Below are 11053 nucleotides of genomic sequence, written 5' to 3' on the forward strand. Positions count from 1 at the left end.
CTGCATTTACAAAGGATACCTTTAGATTGTAAACATATTAGTTACCAAATGCAAAAAATATTAGGTTTTGTTCCTTAGATTTGTTCACTACAGACCATTGGAGGTAGGTTTTTCATAGCAAGAAGAAAAGCCTTTTTTTCAACCATTTATTTGGGAAAAAGAAAAGTAGCTTTGTTGCATGTTGTCCGATGATTAAATATTTAAATATCGTGCTAAAAACTACTATGGACCGTTGTTAAGAACATCATAAACCATTGCTAATGCTTCCATTCGAAGATGTTTTTAGTGATCATTTTAAAAAAAATTTGTCGTTCCCTAACATTAGGCAGCCGGGTGATTTCAATTGCTTTATTTGTTTGGCAGCATTTAATAGGGAACAGTAGAATCCAGAGTTCTTTTTTGTCTTTCTCATAAATGGCCCATTTCGTATGAGGGCTATACCGAAAAATTTAGACGATCATAACTACAGTAAAACAGTCAATCAAGTTCTGTGGATCTTGCATTCCGTGAGTTAGTTATTTAATTCGGGTGCTTATTTGTAATCTATTATAGATGACCCATCATCTATAACAGACTGAAATGACGAGTCATCTATAAAATAGACTCAAATGATGTGTGGATGTTTATAAATCATTCAACTTCTACGAGGGCCGTAAAAGTCTGTTCACTGGGGCTGCGCTACCTTTCGGGCTATGATCAGGTAAAGACAAATTTTCCACAGACTCGCCCATAGAATTAAGAGGAAAACAAAAAAAAGCAGTGGCGCTTCCCCTGGCGCCTTGCAGGCGAAGCAATTGATTGCAGCTTCATATTGCTATTATTACTTTGTTCTCGAACGTCAACTATTGTTTGCTACCTGTCCAGTTGCTCCTTCTGGGAGAGAAGAATGAGAAAAATAGGTAAAAGAGATGAAAAAACTGATATGCAAGAAACGAGAAAGAGGGGGACGCTAAATTTATTGCACAGGAGGTGGGAACAAATGGATCTGTTGGTGGAAATGTGTGGTCTGTGGTGGTCAACTTTTGGTGGTTCCAACAAGACGGGTAGACGAACGCCTGTGCCTGTGTATAAATGCAAACTTTGTTGACAAGTAGAAAGGAAAGAGTGGCTTCTTCCCGACGTCTTGTAGAAGAGAGGAAGAGAAAAAGTGCCAAAAAAATGGTATGGTTTTTGGGCTTCAAAGGACCTTCTGGGTTCTCTGCGCGCTCTACAGCAGAGGAGGTGACGCAAGGAGTGGATGGGAGCAGCCTTGTTGCCATTGTCACAGGTGGGTGTCGTCCTCTTATGCCTCTTTTCTTTTTCTTCTGTTGTCCTTTTGCTCCCTTTTTGCTTTTCAGTTTGATATATGATGTTGTTCAATGTATACTGCCATTATATGTTAACAGTTTTTTTTATCATAATGAGATCTTGGAACAAAAATTCAGTAAGAAGCTTGCTTTTTCTTCATTGTTTATTAAGCAAGGGGAGACTTCTGTGGTGCTTCGTTCATTATTTCCTTTGGCAAGTCCTGTAAATGAAGTTCATGGCTTCTAAACTGACTTTTAGGCATCCTTTTTGCTTTTTCCAGCAAAAATTTAAAGGGTTTAATTCTGTAAAATACTTACTTTTGAAGTGCGGCGAAGGATAATTAAATTGTGGTTGGTGGTTGCAAGCTTATGGTTCGGCCAAGCTGTATATCGAAGGTGAAGAGAAGGATTACCATCATGAAGAAACAGAGGTGTGAACCTCTGGTAAGGTCGTCTTAACTGACATATATGCAGTTAAAACCCGTTTGGTCACTCCAGGCCGTCTTCTTTAGATCAAGCCTCGCACCTGGAGCTATTCACTTGGGAAAAGCTAACACCACTCTCTCTCTCTCTCTCTCTCTCTATATATATATATATATATATATATATATATATAGAGAGAGAGAGAGAGAGAGAGAGAGGTGTAAGCTTTTCCCAAGTGAATAACTCCAGGTGCCAGGCGGTCGTGCATACTACTTGTCCTAAAGAAACTCCAGTTGTAACCTTTAGGAGAAAGACCATAACAGGTTTCTTCATTCTAGCTTGGACATGGTATCTATATGACACAGTAAACATACGTTTTCACTTTCTTAAATACACGCCGTAAGAAAAAATAATAAATCAAAAAGTCTCAAAGCAACAATATGCTTGAAATTGAAAAGGTTGTAAGATTCCTCATCTTTGAAAATGGATGCCATAAAACTAAGGAAGCATTTCCTTCTGTTTATCTGGTTTGTTTCCAATGCCCCAAGTGAGCTAAATTATACAGACACTACATTTGTATTTAGTGGATTTGTTAAACTAGTTGTTGCTTTGGTTTGAGCTTTTATTTTTGGGGTTCTCATGTCTGCAGGTGCATCAAGTGGAATTGGCACTGAGACAGCCCGAGTACTTGCATTGAGGGGTGTTCATGTATTTATGGCAGTCAGGAACGTGGATGCTGGTAAAAATGTGAAAGATGCTATCATCAAGGATAACCCGACTGCTAAAGTTGATGTCATGGAGCTAGACCTTACCTCCAAGTCATCAGTGAGGAAATTTGCATCAGACTACAAGTCCTTAAATCTTCCACTGAACATTCTCATGTAAGACTGGAAAACAGCATCATTGTTGCCGTTGGTCTTTTGTGGTCTTTGTTGTTTTCTAGTAGCTCAATAATCATGCTGCCTCTTGTTATTTTGTCTCAAGTAACAATGCAGGAGTAATGGCGACCCCATATCTTCTCTCTGAAGATGGAATTGAGCTTCAGTTTGCCACAAATCATATAGGTACTGACATCAAGTTTTGCCCATAGCTAAAGCAGGTGTGGATAAGGTTTTATTTTTACTATGTGATAGTGCGAGGAATAAATTTTTCAATGTGTGTTTTATAAAATATGATTAATGTGATTCGAAAGTTTCATATTTTCATGGAATGGATTATGCAAACAGTTACTTTATCAGAGTATCTTTTTGGTATGACATCTGGAAACGTGAACACTGTCTGATTTGTGAAGTTATTACTTATTAATGGGGTCTAATTTATATGTGACTTTTGGTTCCTTATCCTCTCATTCTCTTCTGGTGGCCTTTTCTCCATTTTTATATGATCGAAAGAAAATGAATCTCCACAGATGTATAAGGGTGAGGTTATCTACTAAGAAACTGAAATAAGTGATGAAGCCCGATTGCTGAATGTGCGGGGAATTTTCTCTTGCCTTCTAACCTAGTTATGTGATCCTGACTGTCGATTGAAATATGAAGGTTACTTTTTTGAATTGATAAGATGGAAGAATTATATACCAGTGGTCATCAGTATTTTAGCACTGTGCCGGAATGAGTCTTTTCTTTGTAATATGCAGGGTTAGTGGATGCTTTGTTAACAAGTGTTCATCTTACTTTTTGCTAGGTCATTTTCTTTTGACAGACCTTTTATTGGAGAAAATGAAAACGACAGCTCATAAAAGTAAGGTTGAGGGAAGAATTGTCAATGTATCCTCTGAGGCACACAAATTGACATATAAGGAGGGGATCCTGTTTGATAAACTCAATGATCAATCAAGGTATATATCCTTTTTCCTTTTCCTTTTTTTTGTGTTTATTTTAATGATCATCTCACTTCTCTAGAACAGAAACATGTTTTCTATTTTGTCTGCATCAACATAGTTTTTCAAGTAAAATTCTTGCTCTTTATCTCAGGAACTTCTAGATAGATGTTCTTGAAGTTTCCATCATTGTTAATATTGTCAAATGTGCAGGTATGGTAGCTGGGCTGCATATGGACAGTCAAAGCTTGCCAATATACTGCATGCTGCTGAGCTTTCTCGGCATCTCAAGGTATCCTCTACTTAAATTGAGGAGGTGCTTGATAAAGCCCAAACGTGGGAATATTATGTAAATGTTTGCATATATACACTTTTGTTTAAGGTTATCTCTATAATTTTTATTAAATAGATACTGATTTCTACATCTTAGAAATTTCACAGCCTTTCCCTTGTTTGAACCAGGAAGAGGGGGCAAATATAACTGCTAATTCTCTACATCCAGGAGTAATCGCCACTAACCTTCTTCGTCATCATGGTCTCTTCAGCAGTATGCTTTCTATCTTGCATTTTTTTTTGTCATCTAAATTTTGAGGATGTCATTAAGTAACGTATGGTACTGGTTGCTAACTTGACTATGCCCCTAATAATGTGCTTTCTTAGTTATTCCTTATTGCATTCAAACTTTGTAATTTCCCAGTGTTAACTTAATTGCTGAAGTCCTTCAGCTGCCTTTCGTATTAGTTTGATTCTGTGCCTTCAGAATATTATTATGAGATTGCCACTTCAGTTCTAGCTTGGTAATTTATTCCCTGTAACAAGTATTTGTTCTCTAATATCAAAACTGTGCTTTTATGTATCATACAATATATCTTCAAAGAAGGTGTCCGATTTCATTCAGTCACATGTTTCTAGTGGAATGTAGAAGTTGAATACTTCAGCAAGAAACAGGCATTGCAGGAATGGTCAGTTTACCTAAAATTGATCACTATCAGGTCAAGCTTTTTCTACTTTTCCTTATATTTACAGCTGATTTTCTTGTATAGCTGTTCAGTGTCAGCTTGTTGGGTCCTATAATTTTTTCTCCTGCACCCCTCTATCTATTTTGGGATGCCTTCATTCTGTGGGCGAGTTGGCTTGAACAGGACACACAGCAACTCATTAACGACTTGAGAAATCATTTCAATCTTCATGCCTTACCTCAAAATTCAGTGTTACAAAAATCATACTGACTTGGCCAATTTGAGTTGATACAAAATCAACTTGATACACTCCCGATTTAAGGATGCCATATGTGCTACTTTATTGTTTTCTTTAATTTTTTTATTATTCCAACGTTTTCCTTAGTAACTTTATGGTTTAACTAAGTTATTTGTCGTGGAAGTACATTCCCCAAATAGGTCCTCTTCAACTTGGAAGTTCAACTATTGATTGATGGTTGGCGCAATTTGTTTTTCTCCTTTCTAATATTTCCATTTTGTATTAAGATGGCATCCTAATGTTTTTCACAGATTGGTTCGTATGAATTTTTTCTTGATTTGTTGGAAAGAAAGCTTGTGGCAAAGAACTAATTTATGGCCTATGAGATATAACCACTTCTACATCGCGTCAATCTTTTTCCTTTGCATTTGTTATCCAAAATGGGTCCTCATGAACTTAGAAGTGCTACTTCCTCACTGATGGTTGGAGCAATTTGTTTTTTCCTTTTTCCCTAATACAACATTTTTGTATCATGATTGCATCTTAATTTTTTTGACAGATTGGTTGTTATGATTTTTTTCTTGAATTTTTAGAAAGAAGTAATTTATGGCCTATAAGATCTAACCCTTGTTGACCACGTTGATATTTTCCCTTCACATTTATACATTGAAAATTTTCCTAGGTTTTGCTTGTTTTTCTACTTATATGATGGAGGACTTCTTGCCTTTTCACTGGTCGATGTTGGACCTATGTCACATAGGTATGGGTATGGGTTCAAAGCATTTTCAAAAAAATCGGTATGGGGGTACAGATGTATATAAATAGTTTGTTTGTATTTTTTTTTTGTATCTGGTTTTTACTTGTTTAGTTGTTTAAAACTTATGAGAAATTTATTTTTTATGATGGAAGTTTTATTTAGAAGTTATATTGAAGTTATTTAGAAATCAAAATACAGAAAATTTTCATCAAATCCCCTCACTAATGCACTTTTTATGTAGTAGGTTTGAAAATTGGGCTGTTTATCTCTCCCTCCCCTTTATTACACCCCTTCTTTAGTATAGCATTAAATATGTAGTTAACATTCATTAATATAGCCCATTAATACAGTTTTTATGTAGTAGGTTCCTAAATTGGGCTGTCTATCTCTCTCTCTCCTTTAGCTTCTTTTTGGTTAATCTTCATTATTATAGCATTACATATGCGGTTAACATTCATTATGACATCTTCATTATTACAACATTAAATATAAAGTTAACCTTTTATTATTACCGTATTAAATAGTGTTGAAAAGCCCTAAATTTTGGACAGAAAAAAACTTGATCAACTTTTACCAATTCTTAAGATGCATGGTTACGGTCCTGGGTATGTTGACCATACCTAATATGTTTTTTTACTGTACTCAAACCGTACCAGGTCGGTAAGGATGACAGTGTTGGACATAACAGATGTACTAGACTCATCTAGATATCATCTATGTCACAAGGACTCTTCAAAAAAGGGGCCACACCCATGTCAACACGACGCTGGTGTTGGTGCTAGTGCTAGTGCAGCTCCGACACGCACCCCAACCACATCCTTTCTTATGCAAGTTCAAAATATTATCAATTCTTTTTTCTTCTTCTCCTTGTCCCTTTATTTCTTTATGTATAGTAATAAAAGTAAAAAGAAAGGACAGATTAAGATAAGAAACAAGCTAAAAATTATAAATATTATGAATACATACATTTATATATATATATAATAAACATATTATACATATACACCATCGCCGCGCCCTCGCACCCAAATTTTTTGGGGATACGTCGCACCGGCACCTGCACCCCGCACTCATGTGACATAGGATATCATAGTACCCATCTGAAAGCCAAAGACAAAGGATTCTACAATCGGTGGCATCCACCAAACTCTAGTTTGAAGTACACGATATATTTAATGCATCTATTGTATAGCTAATATTTTTGAAGTGATAGAGCTCAGTTCTATAGCTGGACCTTTACCTAAGGTAGGGTTAGTTTGTTGGTCTGACAAAACTTTTAGTTGAAATTTTGCACTTGGTTGCCACTCTTCAGCGTAGATGAATGTTTCCTTCAAGGTGATTAATTGTTTCTACTCTATTGCAGGCATTGCTCAAGTGATCAACAGATTTACCATGAAAAGTGTGCAACAGGTGCAGCTGCACATTTCCTTTTCTGCTTTCTTTTAAGAAAAGAACGTCTTTCAACAAACGTGTCTTACATTGAATTGTTTCCACAGGGGGCAGCAACAACATGTTATGTTGCATTGAATCCTCAAATGCAAGGCGTAACGGGCAAGTACTTCGCTGATAGCAATGAAGCAGAGTCAAGTATGCTTGCCAAAGACACAGAGCTGGCAAAGAAACTCTGGGAGTTCAGTATGGAGTTGATCCAGTGAACTTTCTTCTATGCTGGATTATGCATGCTATCCAAAGACATGATTCCAACTTTTTGATAACTAGCTCTCTTGTCCACTTGCAAACACACACACACACACACACACACACACACACACAGAGAGAGAGAGAGAGAGAGAGATGCAGAAATAATGTCTTTCTTCACTTTGTTTGCCATATTGAAAGACACAAGTATGCTCGACTTTGTGAACTCGGCATTTTGGAACGTAGCTTGCTACCAGTTTATTTACATCCCATTTCTCTTTTATTTATTTTTTGCTTGCATGCGAAACAGGCAAGCGTGCTCATTAAATCATTTCTGTATCATAAAAAATTATGACATTTGAAAATTACAGCTTTTTAGTATGCTTAAAAAAATACTGAAATGAAGTTCAGTTGAATGACACAGATGCATTTCGTAAAATTAGAATAGTATGAATCTTGAAGTACTCATGGGAAAGCTGATTTTTTTTAAAATTATTAATGTTTAAGCTGATCTTTTTAAGGTTATTAATGTTTTAACTGACAATTCAGAAAAATAAATATGCAAATAAAATGGTAATGGCTTCATTAAAGTGAATTTTTGCCCGAGTAAAGACATTACTACAGGCCCTTGTTTGAGAGAGCAATCGTGCTCTGTATTTAAAAATTTAGAGATAAGAGACCCTTGAGCCAAAGATAGGACATTTGAATCAGAGTTCTGTAATTTGCTAAGTACGAAAAAGCCACCCGAAAGAGGAAATTACCTTGAGGCATAGTAAAAGTTCTAGCTTGTAGTTCTTTTCTAGCTAATTGACGGTAATCACAATCATCATCGGAGAGTTCGGACAAATTCAAAGTTCTGATTCATTGACAACTTTTTGCCCAATTCTAAATATCATTTAATCCGGTAACTTAAAGAATGGTCAAGTTGCCAAAATTGGTAGTTGTTAAGAACAAATTTTCCTATTTATGTATGTGGAATCAAGGGTAGGACTATTGTGAACACTTAAAATTTTTACAAGTCTAAATGATCATTTTATCCTTCATAATAAAGAGATTTCCAAATTGATTTCAAAAACTAAATTTCAAGAACAAGGGACATTACTGAGCTACACAAGCATGTTTGATCTAAGCAATGCACAACTAACCATGATCACTTAGGTGGCCACTACTAAAAATTACCATTTGCCCCTATGTCCTATCACACTGGTTTGAAAAGTAAGGATTTTCACCAAGTTTTAGAGAATTGCCAACATTTGAGCAATTACGCTATTTTTCAACTTTTATGAGACCTCAACAGTCATTAGAATCAGCTCACTAAAGTTTCTCTGGCTCGAAGCTAGCTCACTCTAGCCTGATTAGCTCACTAAGACCATGCACCTACCAATTTTGGAACATTGAGACCATGTCAAACTGAATTGAGCTAACCATAGATTCTTCTCAGTGCTCACAAAGTATTTCTTTAGTTACTTTCAGTTTTGGCATTCAGATTTGAGTTCAAGAGCTACATCAGTATATTCATTTCTCACATACAATGTCAAATCCCTATTTCCATTTTATCCTCCAGATTTCCATTTAAAGGTTATTTTTCACTTAGGCAAATTGAGGAATTTGTTAGTCAAACTTAGGAGGCACCTAGGGCTAAGATAACCCATGTCCTAGTGTGGTCAGACCACCCACCCACCCTCGTAGAGCGTAGTTTTATGCCAAGGGCAAAATTATCACCTGTACATGTGTATATTATTGCATACAAACTAAAGTTTGGAGTTACATGAACCCAATCTAGCACATTCCTACAACGCACCTGAACCTAGAAAGACTCATGCAACTTTTGAGCTTGCCAATAATTAAATTAAAATAGGTTCAAACCTAACTGAACCTATTTGACCAGAACTGAACCCAGTTAGACCAGAGCCCAGCCTGACCTGCATCTAGTGGAATCCAAATGGATCAAGCCCAGATCACAAAATCAGAATTTAGATTTGCAATATGCTTTGATTCAGATTCAAAGCTTAAGGACACATGACGTAGTGTTACTGAATCTTCCACCCTCAAGGACACATATCATCATCTCCCATTTATCATAAGAACACGTGGCATTCATCTACAATTTAGGAGAGATTGAAGGGATCTGTGTCATTGAGGTGACGTGGTGATTTCCTAGGCATTTAGAGTCCATTAGCATTAGGAGTCCTCCACATTTGGGATTCCCACCCTTATTATAAATAGGCTAGAGGGTCTTCTTTCATTTTGTTTGTATTCTTTTCTTATGAATCTTCCACGCTCTCAATCTCTCTTCTCTTTCTTTCTCTATCTCCATATGTGTAGAGAATTCTCCTTAGAATCTCCATGAAAAAGTGCACCCTCTTTGCTTTAGTTGTTTTATTTTTTGTACATGTATGTGCAATTCATGATTGTTTTCTCTTCATATTTAGCTTAAACATGTTTTAAATTAATGGTTTGCAAGTTTTAGGCTATTACATTTGGGATTTTTAAATGTTTACTAGTTTTAGAGATGTATCTTCTTGAGCTCATGTAAAATTCAGAATCGTAGAAATTTTAGAATTTTGCAAAACTTCTCGAAGCTATATATCTCTACTTAAAAACCATATTAACAATTTGTAAAAAAGACGCATTTATCATTGAGCAAGGTAAGCTCAATTAAAAGTTTGATCAAATTCTAGGATCATTTGATCGTTGTCCCAAAGAAATCAAGTTCTGAAATTTCTCTAACTTGTCAATTTCACAACTTTTGATGGAAAATTTGAATTGCATTTTGTAAAAGTCAGAAGTTAGGTACACATGTCTATCATCTTCCCACTAAATCCAATCAATTCCAAGTAGATTTGGCTAGTTAATTGGGTGATTCAGTCAAACTATTTTTCAGCAACATTCCACATAATTATTCAGAATCATATTTTCTCAAATTTTGTGATGTCATTTCTCTCTCTCTCTCTTGAATTTTTTTTGAAACCTTCAACTCCTTTTGATTCTCTATTATGTAGAGATCTACATACAACTTTTAGGAAAAGCCAATTTGATTTAATATCCTTTCTTCTGTTCCAATGTAGTTAAGGAGTCATGTAAGCAGTTGTGTTTCTATTTTTTTTCTTTTATTTTAGATTTACTTTGAGTTCTTGAAGTCATAAATTTTATTTATTGCATGTTCTGATTTGTAAGGTTTTATTGATTCTATGTTATGTAGAGAGTCTATTTCAGGTGACTATAAGTGGATTTAATAGAGTTCTAGTCGAACCAAATGTGCCTCTAGACTGTTTTTCAAACTTTGTATTCTGCAATTCCTAATTTCTGTCATAGGTTTTCATCCTTATATCTTTTATTTCCTAAAAGGTTTTTCAAATATATCACTTGGAGTTGATTCTCTCATATGTAAGGAGTCTTCCTTACCAAATTTCATGTCAATCTAACATAGTCAACCTAGTTTTTGAATTCGTTAAAACCAAACTTAGTCATATTGTCATATTTTCCATTCTTAGCCAAATTTTCATGCTTTAGTTTCTTAGCCTATGATCAATCCGATTTTAGAGTGTGACTTTGACTTTTATCTTGTTTTGGTGTCCTAACTTAAGTGTAGGGTATCTAGGCTTGCAAATCACAATTTAACATATTAATTTATTTTCATATTATAATGCATATTTTGTTTGCTTTTTTAAATGCTATAGTGAAGCATTTGATTTCAAGTTTGTATTTGAATTCACTAAGGGATTTGAATTAGCGCAACATGTGCCTCGACGCAATAGTCATTGCAGTGTATTTTTTTATCTAGCTTGTCTTCTACGTGGGTTCAATTTTCAAAGATCATGCATATTATAGTGTGTTATAATGTTTGGTGTGCATTCATATAGTTTAATTCTACTTTGCATTATGCATTGAATTTAGTACTATGCACTTAAAATTAGGTACATGTGGAATCAG

The 11053-nt window shown here is 35.4% G+C and overlaps 1 protein-coding gene across 1 annotated transcript; it reads left to right on the forward strand.

The window, feature by feature from the left end:
• Positions 1 to 849: 849 nt before the first annotated feature.
• Positions 850 to 7385, forward strand: LOC116266224 (short-chain dehydrogenase TIC 32, chloroplastic-like). The gene is made up of 8 exons (XM_031647348.2): positions 850 to 1267; positions 2359 to 2590; positions 2694 to 2773; positions 3393 to 3546; positions 3742 to 3820; positions 3991 to 4075; positions 6846 to 6892; positions 6979 to 7385. Exons 1-8 carry the CDS (start codon positions 1072 to 1074, stop codon positions 7135 to 7137), a joined length of 1032 nt encoding a protein of 343 aa, XP_031503208.1. The 5' UTR covers positions 850 to 1071; the 3' UTR covers positions 7138 to 7385.
• Positions 7386 to 11053: the final 3668 nt, after the last annotated feature.

The sequence above is a fragment of the Nymphaea colorata genome, chromosome 12 (genome assembly GCF_008831285.2).
Source record: "Nymphaea colorata isolate Beijing-Zhang1983 chromosome 12, ASM883128v2, whole genome shotgun sequence".
NCBI lineage: Eukaryota > Viridiplantae > Streptophyta > Magnoliopsida > Nymphaeales > Nymphaeaceae > Nymphaea > Nymphaea colorata.

Bases quoted from the DNA above. Each gene is read 5' to 3' on its own strand.
- LOC116266224 (XM_031647348.2), top strand. From the start codon at position 1,072: ATGCAAACTTTGTTGACAAGTAGAAAGGAAAGAGTGGCTTCTTCCCGA. The intron at 3,821-3,990 runs GTATCCTCTACT...TGTTTGAACCAG, and splicing joins AGCTTTCTCGGCATCTCAAG to GAAGAGGGGGCAAATATAAC. The intron at 4,076-6,845 runs GTATGCTTTCTA...ACTCTATTGCAG, and splicing joins TCATCATGGTCTCTTCAGCA to GCATTGCTCAAGTGATCAAC.